Source organism: Dendrobates tinctorius, unplaced genomic scaffold, assembly GCF_039654945.1.
Source record: "Dendrobates tinctorius isolate UK_male_01 unplaced genomic scaffold, ASM3965494v1 ptg000009l, whole genome shotgun sequence".
In the NCBI taxonomy this organism is placed as follows: Eukaryota; Metazoa; Chordata; class Amphibia; order Anura; family Dendrobatidae; genus Dendrobates; species Dendrobates tinctorius.
Genome location: NW_027361677.1, coordinates 19,165,684 through 19,189,255, shown reverse-complemented (window position 1 = coordinate 19,189,255; position 23,572 = coordinate 19,165,684). Strand labels below are relative to the sequence as shown.

Genomic DNA, 23,572 nt, shown 5'->3' with positions numbered 1-23,572 from the left:
ATATCATAGAATATTGATTCATTGCTCCAAATCACCTGATCCAATTCTTTCTACCTGCAGCCACCACTGGAGGGAGCTGTAGAGCTTACTGCATACTGTTCTGTTAGTGTGCATGTGACTAGCTGCTCATCTCCCTCTAGTGGTGACGTAGTATTATCGCTTGATTCTATGCTAGAGACTAGAGGGTTATAGCCTATAAAGATATTTTAAGAAAGTAAATGCAATTATTTAGAAAAGTTTTCATTTTAGGAACCGGTTTATGCAAGAAAACATGCAATGCCGAAGGAGTCTACAGTTTTGAAACCATCCTATGGAGTCTCTAAGAAGAGGGACCTGCAAATCTGTCTCCAAAAAGTAGGCTGTACCCCGATCCGGTCACCTTGTCATCCAGTTTCCTTGCACAGAACGAAAGCTCCACGTATCCATTATTCCCAGAAATCTCTTCTGAAATGACCTATGCGAAAAAGCCAAAAAAAAAAAAACCAAAAAAAAAGAATTAAAGACCGGGACACAACAGTTCAGACCATCGCCAGACACCTACTGTACATCACAGGGCCAAAAGCATATGGACTCCCACGGTTGCACTTGTCAGCAATGCGGTAACTAAATGGGGGCGGCGCACATACAGTGGTGTAGGATCATGGGGTCCAGACTACAGCCCAACCACAGGGGGGCGCTGGTACTTCATAAGTCATGTCTGGTGACCGATCACCTTGAGACTCTTCCTGTGATATCGTGATGTCATATCGTGCGTCTGTCACTTTAAACATCCTGCGGCTCCAGAAAATGAATCCATCAGACAGAAAATCCCCAAGTAGATTAGTCTGATAATGAGCCCCAGGGTGTGACCGAGAACGCTCAGAGAAAAAAGGATACTCATATATAAACCGGGCATTGGTGTGGATGATGCCATTATCCACCTTCTAGATAGGACTCTCTCACCTGGAGAAACCTGGGAACACTGTGAGAATAATGTTCTTCGATTTCTCTAGTGCTTTTAACACCATACAGCCAGGTCTACTGAGAGACAAGCTGGGCCTTGTTGGTGTGGACCTCCAACTCTCCACCTGGATCCTTAACTACCTCACGAACCGACTTCAGTTTGTAAAGGTTCAGGACAGTGTGTCAGACACAGTGATCTGCAATACAGGGGCACCTCAAGGTACAGTTCTTGCCCCTTTTCTCTTCACACTGTACACTGCGGATTTTAGGTGCAACTCATCTAGCTGCTACTTGCAGAAGTATTCTGATGACTCTGCAATAGTAGGCCTCATCACAGGAGGAGATGAAAGAGAGTACAGAGATACTAACCAAGCTTTTGTGGAGTGGTGTCAGAGGAACCACCTTAGGATTAATTCCGGGAAGACCAAGGAATTGGTGGTGGACTTTCGCAAGGGAAAAAATCCACCAGTAGTGGTGAACATTCAGGGAAATGACTGAGATAGTCGACACCTATAAGTACCTTGGTGTGATCCTCAATAATAAGCTTGACTGGGCCCATCACTTGGATGCAGTGTACAGGAAGGGCCAAAGCAGGCTTTATCTGCTCAGAAGGCTGAGAGCCTTCGGAGTTAGAGGGGCACTCCTTGCATCCTTCTTCAACTCTGTTGTGCCATCAGTCATCTTCTTTGGTGTGGCGTGCTGGGGTAGTGGCATATCAACCAGGGACAGGAATAGGCTGGACAAACTGATTAGAAGGGCCAGCTCTGTCCTGGGATGCCCCTTGACCCAGTTCAGGAAGTAGGCGACAGGAGGATACTGGCCAAGGTGTGCTACATGGTGCAGAATGATTCCCATCACATGCATGAGACCGTGACAAAGATGTGCAGTACTGTCAGTGACCGGCTACTTCATCCTAAATGTGAGAGGGAGCGCTATCGAAAGTCCTTCCATCCTGCTGCAGTTAGGCTGTATAACCAGCACTGTCCAAAACAGAGAACGACCCAAACAGTGAACTGACAGATCCAAAGTTGTGATAGTCCGGTTATATCTTTTTTTTTTCGTATATGTACCTACCGTCAATGTAATGCCTTTATGCATCTGTATCTGTACTTGTTCCTGCCTTGCTGCTGTAATGCTCTGAATTTCCCCATGGTGGGACGATTAAAGGATTATCTTATCTTATTATAGAGGCGCGAAGAGATGTCCATCATTATAATCTATCATCTAATTGTCTATTTATCTAATGCCCATCATCTAGCTAATATCTATCATCATCATCTTCTTCTTCTTCTATCATAATCCTCTATCTTCATCCATCATCCTCATCTATCATTTATCTATATCATCTATCTATCTATCTATCTATCTATCTACAGTTGTGTGAGAAAGTGTTTGCCCCCTTCCTGATTTCTTATTCTTTTCCATGTTTGTCACACTTACATGTTTCAGATCACCAAACAAATATACATTTTAATCAAAGATAACACAAGAAAGCACAAAATGTTTTTAACTGAAGGTCTTTATTTTTAAGGAAAAAAAGAAATCCAAACTACAAAGCCCTGTGTGAAAAAAGTGATTGCCCCCCCCCCAAAAAAAAACAAACTAACTGTGGTTTATCACATCTTTGGGAAGCTGAGTACAAATTCCCTAGCCACACCCAGGCCTGATTACTGCTACACCTGTTCTAAATCAAGAAATCACTTAAATAGGACCAGCCTGATAAAGTGAAGTAGTCCAAAATATCCTCAAATTCTAGATATCATACCACGATCCAAAGAAATTCAGAAACAATTGTGAAACAAAGTAATTGAGACCTATCAGTCTGGAAAAAGGTATAAAGCCATTTCTAAAGCTTTGGAACTCCAGCGGAGCACAGTGATAGCCATTATCCACAAATAGAAAAAACATGGAACAGTGGTGAACCTTCCCGGGAATGGCCGCCTGACCAAAATTACCCCAAGAGCGCAGCAACGACTCATCCAAGAGGTAATAAAAGACCTCACAACACCATCTAGAGAACTGCAGGCCTCACTTGTCTCAGTTAAGATCAGTGTTCATGACTTTACCATAAGAAAGAGACTAAGCAAAAATGGCCTGCATGGCCAAGACGAAAGCCACTGCTGAACAATAAGAACATAAAGGATCATCTCAGTTTTGCCAGAAAACATCTTGATGAACCCCAAGACTTTTGAGAGAATACTCTGTGGACTGATCAGACAAAAGTTGAACTTTTTGGAAGATGTACTGTATGTCTCATTACATCTGGTGTAGAAGTAACACAGCATTTCAGAAGAGGATCATCATACCAACAGTAAAATGTGGTGGTAGTGTGATGGTCTGGGGCTGTTTTGCTGCTTCAGGACCTGGAAGACGTGTTGTGGTAAATGGAACCATGAATTCTGCTGTCTACCAAAAAATCCTGAACGAGAATGTCCAGCCATCTGTTCGTGACCTCAAGCTGAAGCACACTTGGGTTATGCAGCAGGACAATGATCCAAAACACACCAGCAAGTCCACCTCTGAATGGCTTAAGGAAAACAAAATTAAGACTTTGGAGTGGCCTAGCCAATGTCCTGACCTTAATCCGATTGAGATGCTGTGGCATGACCTTGAAAAGGCGGTTCTTGCTCAGAAACCATCCAATGTGGCTGAATTACAATTCTGCCAAGATGAGTGGCCAAAATTCCTCCAGAGCGTTGTAAAAGGCTCATTGTCAGTTATCACAAACGCTTGATTGCAGTTGTTACTGCTAAGGGTGGCCCAACCAGTTCTTAGTTTTAGGGGGCAAATACTTTTTCTCACAGGGTCCTGTAGGTTTGGATTTCCTTTTCCTTTAATAATAAAGACATTCATTTATAAACTACATTTTGTGATTACCTGTGTTATCGTTGTGTAATATTTACATTTGTTTGATCTGAAACATTTAAGTGTGACAAACATGCAAAAGAATAGGAAATCAGGAAAGGAGACATCAGTACAGGACAGTGGATGGCTCAGTAGGTAATTTGCCATTAATATTTCGGAGAAGCTCATTGGGGGCCATATTTGTGGCCGTATTAGATGACAAGCATCTTGAAAACTGGAATCTGCAGTGAAGAATTGCCCTGGTGCGGGCGTTCAATACATATAGATCCCAGGTCATCTCACAGTTGGACACCAACAGAGATAAAACAGCTGATTCACCAGATTTGGGTACAGGGATGAACACTTGGTTCCCGAGCAAAATATTCAGTAACAGTTAATATTTCAGGAATCGATCTGTGAACCTTGAATCTTGAGCCTGGAGGTGAACACATTGCTCTATGCATAAATACTGCAGTTAATATCGAGCCGCTCTCACCGTTACAGTGGACTTTCCGGCATATTTGCCATATTTCAGGAAGAGGCCTTTGGTAATCCTTTTCTGTGCAACAATCTAGTAAAATGGAAAAGAAACACAATAATATTCAACTTAAAGAATAACAAAGAAATATTTAAACTTGAAACAGACACACAGAGGTTTAGAATTATCATAAGGCATAGCTACCGGGGAAAGGCACCATCCAGCAACTTAGGTGAGCCATCTGCATCCACTAGATAAGGGGGGGCATCTCCATCCAGCAGCTAAGGGAAGCTTTCTCCAACCAGCTGGTAAGAGACGCCACCTTAATCCAACATCTATGGAAACCTCCTCAATCCAGCAGCTAAGAGGAGCCGCTTCCATCCAGCAGCTAAGAGGATCTACCTCCATGCAGTAGGTAAGAGGTTCCATGTCAATCCAGCAGCTAAGAGTATCCTCCTCCATCCAGTAGGTAAAAGGGCCAATTTCATACAGAATTTATAAGAAGTGACCTCCATTCATCAGCTAAGAGGAGCCACCTGCATCCGACAACCAAGAGGAGTCACCTCCATCCAGCTACCAAGAGGAGCCACCTCCATCCAGCACCTCAGAGGAGCCACCTTCACCCAGCACCTAAGAGGAGCCACTTGCATCCAACAACCAAGAGGAGCCACCTTCATCCAGCAGCTAAGAAAGTCCACCTTCGTCTCACAATGAAGAGGAACTCCCTTCATCCAAAATATAAAATAAGCCACCTCCATCCATCGGTTAAGAGGAGCCACCTCCATTCAACAACTAAGAGGAGGCGCTTCCATCCAGCACCTAAAAGGAGCCATCTATATCCATAAACTAAGAGAAGTCACCTCCATCCAACACCTAAGTGGAGCCACCTCCATCCAGCACCTTATAGAGGCTACCTCTATCCAGCACCTAAGAGGGGCCACTTGCATCCAACAACCAAGAGGAGCCACCTTCCTCCAGCAGCTAAGGTGGTCCACCTCCATCCAGCAAAGAAGAGAAGTTCCCTCCATCCAGCACCTAAGAGGGGCCACCTCCATCCAGCACCTCAAAAGGAGTCACCTTCACACAGCACCTAAGAGGAGCCACCTCCATCCAGCAATGAAGAGAAGCCACCTCCATCTAGCACCTAAGAGAGGCCACCTCCTTCGAACAGGTAAGGGGGTCTCCTTCATTCAGAAACTACAAGGAGACACCTTTATCTAGCAGTTAAAAGGGCCATCTTCATCCAGCAACTAAGAGAAGCCACCTCCATTCAGCAGCTGAGAAAATCCTCGTCTATCCAGTAGGTAAGAGGGGCCACATCCATCCGCCTCTTTCACACATCCGTCTGTCATCATCAGTCAAAATCCGCCGTCTTGCAAAAAAAACGGATCCGCCATTTTTCTTGGGCGGCACGGTGGCTCAGTGGTTAGCGCTGCAGCCTTGCAGCGCTGGGGTCCTGGGTTCGAATCCCACCAAGGACAACATCTGCAAGGAGTTTGTATGTTCTCCCCGTGTTTGCGTGGGTTTCCTCCGGGCACTCCGGTTTCCTCCCACATTCTAAAGACATACTAATAGGGAATTTAGATTGTGAGCCCCATCGGGGACAGTGATGATGATGATGTGTGCAAAATGTAAAGCGCTGCGGAATATGTTAGCGCTATATAAAAATAAAGATTATTATTATTATTCTTCCCATTGACTTGCATTATCGGCGGATCTTGACGGATAATCATCCGTAGGATCCGTCAAAATTTTGGCGTCCGCTGACATGACTGGACGGACACTGAAACATATTTTTTGCTGGCCGGATCCGCATTTCCCCGAAAAATTGCCTTTGCCGGAAATTTAACCCTAAATCCCGTTCTGGCGGCTGAGAATTCTCTCTCTATCTCTCGGCACAGGTTCCTTTAAAATTCAACCTTACATGGATCCGTCAACACAACGGTCTAGTGCCACCCGTTTCTTTCAATCCGCCTATGGATCCGTTTTTCGCCATTTTAGCGGTTTTCGACTGAGCTGAAAAACGGATGTGTGAAACGAGAATCATTCACCATCTAGTAGTTAAGAGAAGCCATCTCCATTCAGCAACTAAGAGGAACCCCCTTCATCCACCATTTAAAAGAAGCCACATCCATCCATTGATTAAGAGGAGCCGCTGCCACTCAGCATCTAAAAAGGAGCCATCTACAGTATATCCAGCAACCAAGATGAGTCGTCTCTATCCTTCACCCAGTAACTAAGAAGGGCCATCGCCATCCAGCAACTAAGATGGCCAACATCCATCCAGCAGCTAAGAGGAGCCACCTCCATCCAGCAGCTAAGAGGAGCCACCTCCATCCAGCAACTAAGAGGAGCCACCTCCATCCAGCAACTAAGAGGAGCCACCTCCATCCAGCAACTAAGAGGAGCCACCTCCATCCAGCAGCTAAGAGGAGCCACCTCCATCCAGCAACTAAGAGGAGCCACCTCCATCCAGCAACTAAGAGGAGCCACCTCCATCCAGCAACTAAGAGGAGCCACCTCCATCCAGCAACTAAGAGGAGCCACCTCCATCCAGCAACTAAGAGGAGCCACCTCCATCCAGCAACTAAGAGGAGCCACCTCCATCCAGCAACTAAGAGGAGCCACCTCCATCCAGCAACTAAGAGGAGCCACCTCCATCCAGCAACTAAGAGGAGCCACCTCCATCCAGCAACTAAGAGGAGCCACCTCCATCCAGCAGCTAAGAGGAGCCACCTCCATCCAGCAGCTAAGAGGAGCCACCTCCATCCAGCAACTAAGAGGAGCCACCTCCATCCAGCAACTAAGAGGAGCCACCTCCATCCAGCAACTAAGAGGAGCCACCTCCATCCAGCAACTAAGAGGAGCCACCTCCATCCAGCAACTAAGAGGAGCCACCTCCATCCAGCAGCTAAGAGGAGCCACCTCCATCCAGCAACTAAGAGGAGCCACCTCCATCCAGCAACCAAGATGGGCCACCTCCATCCAGCAACCAAGATGGGCCACCTCCATCCAGCAACCAAGATGGGCCACCTCCATCCAGCAACCAAGAGGAGCCACCTCCATCCAGCAACTAAGAGGAGCCACCTCCATCCAGCAACTAAGAGGAGCCACCTCCATCCAGCAACTAAGAGGAGCCACCTCCATCCAGCAACTAAGAGGAGCCACCTCCATCCAGCAACCAAGATGGGCCACCTCCATCCAGCAACCAAGAGGAGCCACCTCCATCCAGCAACCAAGAGGAGCCACCTCCATCCAGCAACCAAGAGGAGCCACCTCCATCCAGCAACCAAGAGGAGCCACCTCCATCCAGCAACTAAGAGGAGCCACCTCCATCCAGCAACTAAGAGGCGCCACCGTCATCTATCAGCCGGATGCACAGAGCGCCCCCTGCAGCACCCACTGCGCCAATTCATTTATTTTGCAATAAAATATATTACTACTATGAAACAAACTGCCAACATAGGGCGCCTGTTACAAATGTAGCACTGAGGGCAGGCTGTACACTTATATTTGACATAAGAGCTGGAAACGAGGAGTTAAATAGTCCGGCATCATGGAGACAAGGCGGCTTTGAATAGGAAATGATGCATTAGCGGAGATGTCTGTGCAGGTGGGGGGCGGTAAGTGCGCGGTATAAGTGGGTTTGTATGGATTGTGGAGATGACATGAGGTTAGTACAATGCCGCCAGGAAACTGACGTGAACAGAGAAAGAGAAGATGAACAAGGGGATTGGAGAAGTGGTTGGGTCAGATAACACGGATGTGAATAAAAGCGGTTGCGTTCCCCGGAGACCCTCAGTTTTCAGACATGACAAAGCCCCCCTTCCCTGTGCCGCAACGAGCAAAAATGCAAATGCACAAATTCTGGCATAGGAAATTGCTTCTATTGTGCGGATCATTACTTGGGGTCTACAAAAACATTGGAAGCTTTTATTAATAGGGTCTGAAATTTAGACAGCTGAAAGAGTCATTTTAATTTTTATTTTTTTTATAATTAAATCCAGCGTGGAAAGTTATGAAACTCTGCAAATCAGTTTATTAGGGAATTTGTATTTGTAACTGTGAAAAAATTGCAAATAATTGGCTTCCAAACCTTTCTTTTTCCCCAGTTTATTTTCCTGCCTTCAGCTTCATTGATATCAGGATGTAATCATTTGGAGTACAGATGATGGCAGTGATGGGTCAGCTCCTGCCTCCTCCTCTGTGCCTCGTGCTTATCAGAACAATCTCCTGCAGTAGCTTCTTCCCAGAGTTAGTGAGGCACAGGAGCTTAGCTGAGCCATCACTGCCATCATCTGAACTCCCAAACCCTGGGAAAAACCCAACCATGGTAGAGTCAGCACTCAGAGCAAAGGGGAGGAGTTACTGAGTATTCAGGACTCTTTACACAAAGGGACCGCCCACTGGACACTCTGCTCTGATCACAAAACAAGTAGGATTAAAACTGGTTCCACTCATCCATGAAAGTAGCATAACCATCAACTAAGGTATGTCTATACTGTGTTAATCCTCTTCCCCGGGGGTAACACTGCTTTACAGATGACAGGGGTGCAAAAAAAATGCTTTCAATTTATTTCTTAAATGTTGCCAATGTTTTTTTCTTTTTTTACACCTTGATCTTTATTTAAAAAAATATATAATAGTAATCCTATTTTAGACTCACACTTCCTATCGCTTTAGTAAGAGTTTTCAGCATTGTCATTATCATCAGAGACAGAATTACAATGACAGGTAACAGTTGATATCACAGTATCCACCAATCACAATATACTATTGCACAGCTCCGTTTCCCTTCACAGTGATCTTTGCACATGCTCATTAGATGCTTCAATACAAAAGATAGGATCAGTCTTTGCTGCTAATGTGCATGTGCATTTCCTGCAACAACAGGAAGTAGGAGTCTAAAAACATTCTGTATAGATGGAGCGTGGACCCTCACAATCATTTCCTCCGGCGCTTCCGGCAATGAATGCCTTTCATATTACATTATCATTACCTGTCCCAGAGTCATCTCCACTCCCCCCAGGAAGTCATCATCCCTGGATCCGATGCTGCAGTGTCCATGGATGTCATAAACCTCAAATCGCAGCTTCTGAACCTCTTCAAAATAATAATCCACAGTGAACACTTTGGAGAAGACGGGATTCAGATTGCTTTTTATTACTTCTGTCCGATCCACCTGTCAGGAAGGGAGAGGAATGAGATCAAGAGCGCATGAGAGTGACATTGATTTTATAGGAAAAATTTCCTAGACTTCTCCTGTGCTTCCTCCCTACTCTGGAATTTGTTATCCACAACGGTCAGATTCTCTCCTACATTTGAAACCTTAAAAAAAACAAACAAACCTGAAAATCAATCTCTTTAAAACAAATAACGGATGATGAGGGTAGTACTACAAGTGACATATTTTTCACTTTACATAATAATATAAGCACTGTCACTCATAAAACAAAATCTAATGCAACCATTAACCAGATACATACTGGAGACCCTTTGAGACTGGGGTGTAGGGTGGGGGCCCGATCTTGTATTGAGGCCCAAGATCTTCACACTATTGACTTTCCCCCAGTTTATTTGCTGCCTTTAGCTGCATTGATATCAGGGTGTATTCATTTGGAGTACAGATGATGGCAGTGATGGGTCAGTTCAACATCTGTCTCACTAACACTGGAAAAAAGCTGCTGGCGAGATTGTTCTCATAATCAAAACATTCAGAGGAGGAGGCGGGAGCCGACCCATCACTGCCATCAGCTGTACTCCACATGAGTACGTTCTGATACCAATGCAGCTGAAGGCAGGAAAATGGAGAAAAGAAGGGGTTTGGATGTTACTTACATGCCGTTTTTTTTACAGGCATAAAGACAAATCCCATAATAAAGGGATTTGCAAAGTTTCAAAACTTTCCATGTTGGACAAAACTAACAACTTGTTTAGTGGGAGAATCAAAGTACAGAACATGAAAGATTATAAGAGATGGCTAGGTGGTGGTATATACCCCTTTAAACGAATTATAGGCAGTAACGTGCCTCTATATGGCCCTTACTAAGCCCTTAATAGTGAGTGCTGCTCACCCCTACTTGCCATGTAGCTATGGCGCAGGTGTTTCTTTGCGGCGGCATAGTTCTCTTCTTTGTCGGCACCAGCTGCATGTCTGCCCTCTACTGGTGGGAAACATGAATATTTCACGCTCTTTGCCATGCTACCATGATAAAGTGCAACTCTGACCCTGCCATGTCACATGCAACTTACTATATTTAATTTAAGGACACGGTGCAAAACCCCTCACGGCAACACCCTGACAAAGCATTATATGTCCTGGGCATTTCTTCTATATTCACAAGTAGACAGTGTATATGCATGGAAATGGCTCCTGACTCGAATGATGCAATACTACCTAGGAATTGGTGGCTGTACATAGCAGATATATATAATTATATTATGACAAACAGTATGTATAGCAATGACATTTGCATGGCCATAAAGCAATTTAGGTAATTTATCTCCACTTTAACAGAGTCAACAGTAACCCATACTGGGGCAATTTAGGGGGGATTGTGAAAGGGGGCTTAGTATAGCAAGGGGTGTGGAAGACTTTCAAGAGAGGCAGTGTGGAGGAGATGTTATGGAAATACACAGTTTGGGGGAGTATATTATGGAGAGGGGTAGTGTGAAGGAACATTATAGAGAGGGGCTGAGTATAGGGAATGTGTGGTGGAGATATTATAGAAAGGGACAGTGTGTGGGGGAGATATTATGAGGATGGTCAGTGTGGGGAATATTGTGGAGAGGGTCAGTGTGGGGGATATTATGAGGATGGTCAGTGTGGGGAATATTGTGGAGAGGGTCAGTGTGGGGGATATTGTAGAGAGGGTCAGTGTGGGGGATATTGTAGAGAGGGGCACAGTGGGGGATACTGTAGAGAGGGGCACAGTGGGGGATACTGTAGAGAGGGGCACAGTGGGGGATACTGTAGAGAGGGGCACAGTGGGGGATACTGTAGAGAGGGGCACAGTGGGGGATACTGTAGAGAGGGGCACAGTGGGGGATACTGTAGAGAGGGGCACAGTGGGGGATACTGTAGAGAGGGGCACAGTGGGGGATACTGTAGAGAGGGGCACAGTGGGGGATACTGTAGAGAGGGGCACAGTGGGGGATACTGTAGAGAGGGGCACAGTGGGGGATACTGTAGAGAGGGGCACAGTGGGGGATACTGTAGAGAGGGGCACAGTGGGGGATACTGTAGAGAGGGGCACAGTGGGGGATACTGTAGAGAGGGGCACAGTGGGGGATACTGTAGAGAGGGGCACAGTGGGGGATACTGTAGAGAGGGGCACAGTGGGGGATACTGTAGAGAGGGGCACAGTGGGGGATACTGTAGAGAGGGGCACAGTGGGGGATACTGTAGAGAGGGGCACAGTGGGGGATACTGTAGAGAGGGGCACAGTGGGGGATACTGTAGAGAGGGGCACAGTGGGGGATACTGTAGAGAGGGGCACAGTGGGGGATACTGTAGAGAGGGGCACAGTGGGGGATATTGTGGAGAGGGGCACAGTGGGGGATATTGTGGAGAGGGGCACAGTGGGGGATATTGTGGAGAGGGGCACAGTGGGGGATACTGTAGAGAGGGGCACAGTGGGGGATACTGTAGAGAGGGGCACAGTGGGGAATATTGTAGAGAGGAGCACAGTGGGGAATATTGTAGAGAAGAGCACAGTGGGGAATATTGTAGAGAGGAGCACAGTGGGGAATATTGTAGAGAGGAGCACAGTGGGGAATATTGTAGAGAGGAGCACAGTGGGGAATATTGTAGAGAGGAGCACAGTGGGGGATATTGTAGAGAGGAGCACAGTGGGGGATATTGTAGAGAGGAGCACAGTGGGGGATATTATGGAGAGGGGCAGTGTGGGGGATATTATGGAGAGGGGCAGTGTGGGGGATATTATGGAGAGGGGCAGTGTGGGGGATATTATGGAGAGGGGCAGTGTGGGGGATATTATGGAGAGGGGCAGTGTGGAGGATATTATGAAGAGGGGCCGTGTGGGGGATATTATGGAGAAGGGCAATGTGGGGGATATTATGGAGAGGGGCAGTGTGGGGGATATTATGGAGAGGGGCAGTATGGGGGATATTATGGAGAGGGGCAGTGTGGGGGATATTATGGAGAGGGGCAGTGTGGGGGATATTATGGAGAGGGGCAGTGTGGAGAATATTATGAAGAGGGGCAGTGTGGAGAATATTATGGAGAGGGGCAATGTGGGGGATATTATGGAGAGGGGCAGTGTGGGGGATATTATGGAGAGGGGCAGTGTGGGGGATATTATGGAGAGGGGCAGTGTGGGGGATATTATGAAGAGGGGCAGTGTGGGGGATATTATGAAGAGGGGCAGTGTGGGGGATATTATGGAGAGGGGCAGTGTGGGGGATATTATGGAGAGGGGCAGTGTGGAGAATATTATGAAAAGGGGTAGTGTGGGGGATATTATGGAGAGATGGAGAGGGGCAGTGTGGGTGGGACATTATGGAGAGGGGCCGTGTCGGGAATATTATGAAGAGGGGCAGTGTGGGGAATGTTATGAAGAGGGGCAGTCTGGTGGGGATATTTTGTGCAGGAAGCACAGTGAGGGACAATTATGTATTCAATTGTGCACCACGGGAGATACTTATATTTCTGTGGATATTCGCTTATTCTTATTGGTCATAAAGCCCAATACCACCAATAAAGGAGCGCAGCTGTATGGGGCAGTCAGACTTTGGTGCAGGATTATAGACAGCACATGGTGAGTGAGAGCCATTTTGCATTGAGGCCAGTCACTCGTCTGCTCGTCATAACATCAGAGGCATAAAATAAACTTGACCCCCGATGTAAAATATGAAAAGGACAAAAAGGAGAGAAAGAAATAGGCCATAAGCAGGGGATCACCCTAAATAGGACATAGCATATATAATACAAATTTTATTCAACACAGCAAATAGCAAAATTTTTTAAAAGCATTAAAAATGGTCACAAATGTGACACATACACAAATAATACAATGCTCATAATAGAGCAACCCACCTGCTACCAACTATCACCCTCACCGAGAATGATGCCTATATCCCTAGGTCCATGTAAACAGGATTCTCAATAGGAGAATTAGTAAGCCCACACATAGGTAATATAGAACATAAGAGTCAGAAACACCAATAATATACAAATGCAATGAAAAAAAATGATGCAATTCCTACCCAATAATTACAAAAAAACGTACAAGGGATAATGTAAACCCAAGAAGATGCTGATCACTATGAGGTGTGCAAAAAAGATAGAAATGCACACTAAATAGACCTCGTATATGCGTAGAGGTACCCCAGCCCAAGATCAGGCATAGGGAACATCAAGGACCAGATCAGCCAGACCATTAGGGGCTAGAGAGGGTCTAAGTAGACAGAGAAAATCTCCATAACCACCCCAAATGATAACCACACATGCAAATCAGCACAATACAGAACCCATGAGAAGTGAAGTGGGGCAGGTAGAGCCAGAGACCAGACGAGTGTCGCCACTCTAGGTGGCTTCGTCAGGGGGTTTATTTCTTTGTTTCTCAAAATATGAAAAGGACACTAAGCTATGATGGGTCATTTATTAGGTTTCTGACTTCTCACGGCATTTGCGCCCACAGACACCATTAGGGCATGGATGCGACTGCTACCGCTGCAGCCCCCGTTGCTTTGTACCTGCACATAATCAGTACAGATGTGCAGTAATTTGGAAGGAGCAGGGAAGATGTATAGGTTGTAATATATCCCCGGCAGTGCAGACGCTGTAGTGGATATATACCAGCTGAATTTGGTTGGCGAGCATTAAAAGGGCACAACAAGCCCTAGGATTTAATTATTCTTGCCAGAAGTGTACATGAGCGAGGCGGCTGTGAAATAAGTACTATTAGCTGCGGGTCTGTGATTACAGCCAGGCATGATATACTGGGACTGGGACATAGCCGGGGACTCCATTCATTTCCCAAGTACTAGGATCACTTTTTTTTTTTTTTGGGGGGGGGTTGAATAAATTCATACAGCATGAGAAATGTCAGTCTACCCGCTGCCTGTAATGTGTTTATTAAGTCCATAGACGCTGCCATTTCCATTTTTGAAATAATTTATTGCTTTTACTTCATTATTTCTGAATGATATATTCCCAGTAAATGGGAACTGATTTTATTAAGATGGAAATGGCGCCTGTCATGCATAATTCATTGTCGTCATCTTGTTCAAAAAACCAAGACAGGTAAAAAAACAAAACAAATCTGAGATATCTAAAAAGTCCCTAAAATATACACGATTAAACCCTTCATGACTGACATGATAGCAGGTGCACCTCCATACTCTTCAAGACGAGACTACAGGAGATCCAGATTCTCGGGATCCAGATTCCTCGAGATCCAAATGACTAGAAGGTTATTATCCCCCATCGTACATACACAGAAGAGCTAAAGGATATCAATGTTTTGAACTTCTGACTTTTCAGGCTCCATATCTCACCATCCAGCCAAGAAGTGGACGTCCAGGCAAAATTTCCGAGTCAACAAGTCGGCTCATCCCAAGATCTATCAGTTCTGGTGCGACAAACCCGGCAGTGGAGGAGGCGCTTATGCTTTGTAATAGTGAGATCACAGACGTCCATGAAAGTACCGTGCGACGCACGTTACACAAGTGGTGGCCCGAAAAAAGGTGAAGAAGCCTGGACTTCAAAATCGTCATAAGAAGCGTCGGCTCGAGTTTTCCAAAAAAGTAGACAGTAGAAAATTGGAAACAAGTGAATTGAGACAAATTTCAATAGACGGCTCGGATGGGTGCAAATGGGTCTAGAAGGAACAAGGTGAAAAAGGACTGACGAGAAATTGAAGGATCTTTCAAATTCAGTGGAGGAAGCCTAACGATATGGGATTGTTTCATAGCTAAAGACATTGGAGTCTTTACCAGGATCGATGGTGGTCTGAATGCTGAGCTATATGTGAGTATCCTACAACATGAGTTACTTCGTACACTCAAATACTATGGGTATGAAAAGGACGGCATAGTGTTCTAGCAGGACACTGACCCGAGGAATACCTGGAGATTGGCAAATAAATGGTTCAATGATAATGACACAGAGGTGCTGGATTGGCAGCCACATTCACCAGACCTCAACCCCATCGATCATTTGTGGGCAGAGATGAAGATAAAGCTGTATACATGAGGCATCCAGTAGGCAATAACATGGGAAACATGTAGAAGAGACCTGGGATCAGATTTTGTTCAAGACATGCTTGAATCTGTTTGCGAGCGGCCCAGGAGGATTCACGCAATGGTGAAAGCCAAACGGTGGATTTACAAAATACTGACAAAATAATAATTCAAATTTAGACTTTTAGGGACCAAACAGTAACAATACAGTGACATGACAAGAATCTGCAGAACTAATTATATGCTAAATAGCAGCAAGTCAAATTTATGTATGAGATAGCCAAGATGATTGTCTATAAAATTATGGTCGTCTCATGGCCGAAGCTGTAGTGGATGGTGAGATATGGAGCCTGAGAGTCAGAAGTTCAAAATATTGTTACCCTTTTGTTCATCAGTGCATAAGGGATAACTTTTGATTCTGGAAGACCCAGGTTTGGGGAATCTCTAGTCTACCTGAGTTCCCTCTAAATCGGCTTACAGTAAGGCTATGGTGGGCCATACAAGCTGTCCTAATGTGTCACAATGAGTCTTGGAAAGGCTGCCCCTCAATTCACTACTTGCGGTTGTGCAAAACCCAACCTGCAAGGAATCATGCTTCACCTCCGAGTGCACGCTCAACCACTAACTTCCACATATCCCAACCTCACTTGTTGGCAAACATGTGGTGTCCAAATCTTGTAAACTTTGCCGTATGATGAGAACATCCCCAAGGCCCAACAAGTCTTACAATCGAGGATGTCATCTCTTTAAGGATCGTAATGATAGGAACGTCACTACAATGACTTGCAGAACACCTGCCAGGTGACAAGTAATAACTCTTTACACTTAGTTCCTCAGGGTGGTCTGAGGGCCCAATTCATCCCACTGGCTCTCCAAGACAGCCATTGGCCAAGTTTGTGACTGTTGATCAATGCTGCAGCAAGCTTATGGTTTAGGGTCAGATTCATGATTTAGTGGTGTCAGTAGTGAGGTATTGACAGATCCTTAGGTTGGTGGTGTCCCTAGTAGAAAAATAAAATAAAACGGAAGACCACATGCCTCCTCTGGAGCCCAGCTCCTACCTTGATGAAATCTAGCTTGTCTGCCTCCCTAATTCTTGTATAAATCAGTGGAGAAGGCCATGTCCTAGAGTGGCAAGACCTTCTGTATGTGGTTGAAACAGGAGGCTTCCTGTTCCAACCACATACAGAAGATCTGACCACTCGAGAACATGGCCTTCTCCATTGATGTCAACAAGAATTATGGAGGCAGCGAAACTAGACTTCAATAGTAAGAACAAGACATGTGCATGACGGCTTCTCCACCACTTCCAGGATGGATAACCTCACCAAAATGACCATCAAGAACAGATCGTGAGTCTAATTGTAAAATCTCCAACATGGCCTCCAACTACCATTGGTCTTTATTAGCACTGATCTTCTCGCACGGACCACAGGGTCCTTTTTGGGACCCCAGATCTCCAGTGCAACCCACTTATATTCCTGATCCCAGGACCTTCAGAGATGAGCCAGCCTGACATGGCTATGAGGAAAGAGAACATCTGATAGGTCACCAAACCTAAAATCATCCTGCAACCTGGTGAAGCACATTGACGGTGCAGGAAGAAAAAAAAAGCAAAAAGGTTCCTTAGCTTCTGCTCCACAAGGGTCGGCGTAGACAAGGAGGGAAAATGTTGGGGGATCCTTGGCACCCCAAAGGTTATAGAGACCTCAGAGCACGTGTCCTATAAATTGACCCCGATTGCTGGCCTCTATCGCCATTAAACCCTATGATCAGTGCAGGAAACCAAAATCTAGAAGTCTAGAAGTGATGTGTGATGGAAAATGTCATCCGTGTCCTATTGCTGAGTTGACACTGTATATATATATATATTTATTAGATGGAGTCCTGGAACAGCAGTAATTACTGGCATATGTCTGCATTATGGCCCTGGAAGATGAGGGTGTTTATAATCTTATTATTTGTTTGGGACCATTACGAGAGCGTTTGCTCCTAACAGGATGCATGTTATATCGCTGAGAATGGCAGGCAGTGGAATACTTCATTAGTACCCAGAGAGCAGCAGCCTTTCTGTATGTCAGCAGGTCCTGGGCATTAGGGAGGCAGCCGCGCTCCGTCCATGCGCCAATTACCTTTTTGTTTCATTAATTTTTATTTAGTTTCTCCAGAACACATAAATAACCAAGTTAAATGTGATGCAAAATTACATTTCATGGACCAAGCGCAATAACTCTTAGACCATTAACCGTGAAGCGGAGGAGGCGATATTAATGGAATTATTCATGTTTACACGGCATAATGTAATGCATTACGACAATATACAGTCATTAGCGGGGGGCTGTGTAGGCGCACTGCAAAGAAGATGATTACACATGTCGCATTACACATCTGTCTGTTTGTCCAACTGCATAGACTAAATAAGAACATACAGTAGGCTCACTTAAAGGATAATTCCACTTTTCGCGGTCTGCGCATAAAAGGTAAAGGATTGGACTGGCCTGAACTTATGTTGCTCCCCATTTAGATCAAATGTGTTTTTTTTCTTGACAAGACTATGAAGTTGGGCTTAAAGGGTTCCTGTCATCAGGTCAAAAGTAGGCAGTTTTTGTTCTTATTTTATTCCCACTATTCTCTTGTGTATTCTGCTTTTTGTTTCATCAAAATCCACCATACGGATCCAGAGATATGAGCCTTCATATTTAGTGATTAATGGTTATGGTCTTTTCTAAAGGGGCGTGGTTCACAGAGTGATAATGCAGAGACACGCCCCCAGAGATTCCTGTGGGCCACACCCCCTTTATAAATACCATGGAAATTAGCACTATATAAAAAGACTCATATCTCTGGAACCGTATGGCGAATTTTAGAAAAACAAAAAACGGAATTCTCAGGGGAACAATGGGAATACAATGAAAACAAAACTTGGGTACTATATACCTGGTCACAGAGAAATGATTAATGTATGGTTGTAGGGGGTTCAGGCACTGGATCCCCCCCTAATTATGAAAATGGGGTTCCCACTAGGTTTTGCAATTATTTTGTGCCAGACCCATGTATCTACGGTGCCTTTATCTCAGCCCCCACGTCTACACCTTAGGAGGACCTGTCCCCACCATTAGATGAGCAATCAACCAACCTGCCATTAAGCTCTATCATAATTTCCATTTCCTATTATTTCCGGTGTGGCCAAAAACTGAAGTTCGGTCACAACAAGATCCAGGAGGTTCAACCAAAACAACACAAAAGGCAAAAAATGTTCTACTTGCCCCCATCTGCCGCCACATATCAAATAAATGGTCACCTACTACAATCCAGCAGCTCACTGTACTGGCCCCCAGGGGCCCGACTTGGGCATACAGATAGAAAACTTAGATCACATCATCATCACCCATATTGCTTCTACTCATTGGAAAAACAATCTAAAAACTAAATCAATATCGAAAACATTTTTCTTAAGAGGAAAACTTTATCCTTGAAAAATAAAGAACAAAACGACATTATGAATGCACCCCTGAGCTTTTTCTTGGACTTTAGTAATAAAGACCCCTTGCACCCCCACGATCAGTCGATTGGAAGTGAAACAGCGTCCTAGATTATGAAGTGGCCATGGGAGGCACTGCAAGCTCTCTTCTATACGAGTAAATGGAAGAAGGCTTGAAACACAACGCACTGAGCTGTTCCACTTCTGATGTCATCTGGTCCCTTCAACCAGTAGTGCTTGGAATCCAACCCCAGACCTGATTCTAAGCATAGGCATTACATGGGTTAAAGGGACTTTTTTTTTTTTTTTTAAATAAATGCATGTATTTTTGGCTAAAAAAAAAATTTCATAATTGGGTTTCATTAAAAATGTCGCACCGTTTTAGGATCTTTTGCTACCTTGCACATTGAACTTTGTTGCGGTCCGTGGTCATCAATCAGCGGAGAGGAGCTCAGAAAGACAGATAAAAGAAGGAGCGCACTGACGAATTCTTAGTTAACTCATTCCGCAACACAGACTCTACAAGGCCAACAATGCAGAATTTTTATAGAAACCCAATGCAAATTAGATTTTTTTTTTTAGCCTCATATACATGCACTTATAATAAGAACAACATTGTCTCCAAAGGTGGATATTCCCTTTAAATTTCCTAAAAATTAATAATAATAATAATTAAATTATTCCACAAAAGAATAACTACTTTCATATTCTGCCAAGTCACCAAAACCATCATCTCGAAGATCTGACCAGAATAAAGATTAGGACTATTGAATAGCTGCATATAGAGGTGTCATGATGTCTTGGTCTTACCTCCATCCATTGGCCCTGAGACTGCATAAGCAGCAGGACACAAGGGTCCGACTTGTTGAGCGTGTCTCGGTCCAGCAGGTTCTTGCAGCACACTCGGAGCTCCACCTTAGACACACAGGTGGCTGTGACAACGCCTAGGGAAGACGGAGATGCCAAGTCTGAAACCTCACTCACCATCATCTTGCCAAAATATATGGGGTTACTGGATAAGGATGTAATGGGAGGTTAACCAGTAAAGGATGGTGTCAACGGTACGATTTCCAGAGGACAGTCAGGACGATGATCCCTTCTCCATACAATGCCTTTTCTACAGAATATCTGGACCATGGAAGTTCTCTGAAGACATCTACAACCAAAGATCCAAGTTTGGTCTATAAATTTGTGCCCTGTGTTTACAGACGAGGGTAAAGGAAGGTTGAAATGGAGGCGGTCAATAGGTTATGCATCGATGTAGCTTTAGGTCTTCTTACAAGGTGTGATACATCTGCTGAAAATGGTAAGATGCCACAAGAGATTTATGTATCAACATTAGCAAATTAGTGACTTCTAGAAAGTTAAGAGCCAAAGAACTACATTCATGGTTGACTTGCTTGATGCTCCAAGTTCATCTCAAGCCCAAGAGTTAATCCAGATATGGAGCCAAAGACGACCCAACTTTCTGGACATGTACAAAAGTGATGATGAGCTGACAACACTTGGTTCCTTGGCACTTGTCAATGGTCAATTGTCCTTGTAGAAGATTGGGATGGAATAAACCAAAAGCTTAAAAGAGTCCAAGTCTTGAAGATTGATCAGTCGGAGAAGATGCACCAAGGGGCGGACATGAGAGTCGGAAAGAGCCTGCAAAGCAAAACACACATCTGTCATGTATCTGCAGACTGGGATGACACATCACAAGCCTGCCCTGATGGAGGAGGGAAGGCAGCCGTGCCGTCCAGGCTGGAATGTACTACCGTTATAATGTGTCATCCACAGTGTGCATCATCGGATTTCAATCAATGGCTTTCAGAGATTATTGAGTTCAATGTCAGACGGCACAGAGGGAAATCGGAATATTTTGCATTTCACTCAACGCTTTAATATCACTTTTCTGGCTACCCTAGTCTGCTGCAAGATGTGCCGCAATATGGCCATAACGGTCGGATACACTCTCTCCCACCTTCCCCATACACATGCACTCTTGCCTCAATATTAGATGTATGTGGTTTGCATGGGGAGAGCGAAGTGAGCCGCTATCAGACACATCCTGCTTATCTACCACGAGTAAAAAAAAATGATCAGGAAATCCACATGTCCCATCCTTCTTCACACATGATGAATTGATGCCTTTAGAGCCCATGGACCCCCTCGAGGCTGACTCCAAGTGAATGTACAGGTTTTATGTGAGATTAAGTTCATTTAGGTTGCCTAAATTAATCTTTATGTGTAATGCTGCATTAATATACATCATAGAAGACAGGGAATATAGAAGACACCTGTGATAATGTCGCGGAAACAGCCCCCCGCCACCAATACAGAGGAATCCTCTGTAGGTATCCGCTGGGAACAAGCAATCCTGCAGTGATGCCGAGGAGAATCCCACCACGACTCTCCCCACATATCTAAATATATGTCATGTCTATAAATACCTGGCATAAAAATAAAAGTGCGATCTGCTTTTACGTACCAGGACGAGGTGTGAAGATGTGTGAACGGCAGGGGAGGCGGAAGTTGTACATACAAGGAACAAGGGCGGCTGAAGAACTGCACCAGAGAATGGTTAAGGGCTAAATGCAATGAATGTTCCGAAACGCATAGGTTTCCGGAAATAAGGGAATGTTGCGGACCTCCCCCGGAGGAGCTGGCAAATCTCCTGGATAAGTACAGAATTCAACTTACATCCATTACATCCTCAGGAAAACTATGGCGCAGGAGAGAGCCCTATGCTATGCCTACAGAAGTCTGGAGCGCCGGAGGATGTCAGACAGCGCAATGGCATCACTCCATCTCACCCCCAGTACCAGGTGGAGGAGAGCGTCACCGCTCATCCAGGGAGTGCGCCGAGGCAAAACTATGTTGTTTTTCTTGGCACAAATGGGTAATGGGACTGGAAGGAGGGCAATAAAGTTGTAAGGGCGCACAAAAGGCGGACATTTTTGTGTGGTGGTACATTGCTACAGAGGGACTCTATTATGAATAGGTAGGGACACAAATAAGGAATATTATAGTGTGGGGACACTATATTCTCCAGAGGCACAAATGTCTTCCGTTACTGCGTCGGATAATTTTATTATCATGCGAGGGCACTTTTATTGGAATCAAGAGGGAACAATATCATCATATGGACTCACAAATGTGGCAATGCTATCATGTGGGGGCTCAGAGGGGACATTATTATCATGTGGAGTCACTGAAGGGGCACTGTTATCATGTAAAGGCACAAAGGGGACACTATTATATGTTGAGGCACAGAGAGGATATTATCATGTGGAGACAGAGGAGGAACTATTATCATGTGGAGGCAAAAAAAGAGGCACTAATTTACTGAGGCACAGAGGGGACACTTATGTTTAGGCACAGTGGGGCATTATTATTATGTGGAGCCATAGAAGGGAAACAATTATCATTTGGAGGCACAAAAAGGCACTATTATGTGGAGGCACAAAATGGGCACTTATGTCAAGGCACAGTAGGGGCACTGTTATGTGGAGACACACATGGAACACTTATGTCGAGGCACAGATGGAGCACTATTATGTTGAGGCACACATGGGGCACTATTATGTGGAGGCACAGAGGGGGCAATGTTATGTGGAGACACCATAGGAGAACTATTATGGGGAGACATAGATGGGGCACTATTATGTGGAGGCACAGAAGGGGCACTATTATGCGGAAAAAATAAAGGTAACCAGCTCAACTGCTTTCTTGGCTAGTAGTGGTGCGTGGAAGCTCGGATATTTCGTGAAGCCACACGTGGAGTAAATCAATAATAAAAAAGTTTCCAGCTTCCAAATATACAAAAATTTATTCAAGGCATAAGAACAAGGATAAACCGACATGCCCCATCATAGCGGAAAGACTGAGCAACGCGTATCGAACAATATTTTCTTTATTATTACTATGATGCAGAGGCACTATTATGTGGAGGCACAGAAGGGGCACTATTATGCTTGGGCATACACTATTATAATGTGGAGGCACAGATGGCATACTATTAAGTGGAGGCACAGAAGGGGCACTATTATGTGGAGTCACAGAGGAGGCACTATTATCATGTGGAGGCACAGAGGGGGCATTATTATGTGGAGGAACAGACAGGGTACTATTATGCAGAGGCACAGATGGGGCACTATTATGCGGAGACACAGAAGGGGCACTATTATGCGGAGGCGTACATGGGGTACCATTATGTGGAGACGCAGAAGGGGTACTATCATGCGGAGGCACACATGGGGCACTATTATGTAGGGACACAGAAGGGGCACTATCCTGCGGAGGCACAGATGGGGCACTATTATGTGGAGACAAAGAAGGGGCACTATCATGCGGAGGCACACATGGGGCACTATTATGTGGAGACACAGAAGGGGCACTATCATGCGGAGGCACACATGGGGCACTATTATGTGGAGACACAGAAGGGGCACTATTATGTGGAGGCACACATGGGGCACTATTATGTGGAGACAAAGAAAGGGCACTATCCTGTGGAGGCACAGATGGGGCACTATTATATGGAGACAAAGAAGGGGCACTATCATGCGGAGGCACACATGGGGCACTATTATGTGGAGACACAGAAGGGGCACTATTATGTGGAGGCACACATG

The 23,572-nt window shown here is 45.1% G+C and overlaps 1 protein-coding gene across 2 annotated transcripts in view; it reads right to left on the bottom strand.

Annotated features, from left to right (window-relative positions):
* Window positions 1–23,572, bottom strand: part of CPNE7 (copine 7) — an 87,688-nt gene that overhangs the window by 56,438 nt on the left and 7,678 nt on the right. The window contains exons 1-5 of one of the 2 annotated variants that reach the window (XM_073583650.1): window positions 21,427–21,571; window positions 19,761–20,600; window positions 9,264–9,446; window positions 4,283–4,357; window positions 380–454 (exon numbers count right to left, since the gene is read on the bottom strand). In XM_073583650.1, coding sequence (XP_073439751.1) covers window positions 380–454; window positions 4,283–4,357; window positions 9,264–9,446; window positions 19,761–19,940 — 513 coding nt within the window. In that variant the 5' untranslated portion in view covers window positions 19,941–20,600; window positions 21,427–21,571. Of the gene's footprint in view, window positions 1–379; window positions 455–4,282; window positions 4,358–9,263; window positions 9,447–19,760; window positions 20,601–21,426; window positions 21,572–23,572 lie in introns of those variants that run through there. The other variant, XM_073583640.1, reaches the window with a different exon arrangement.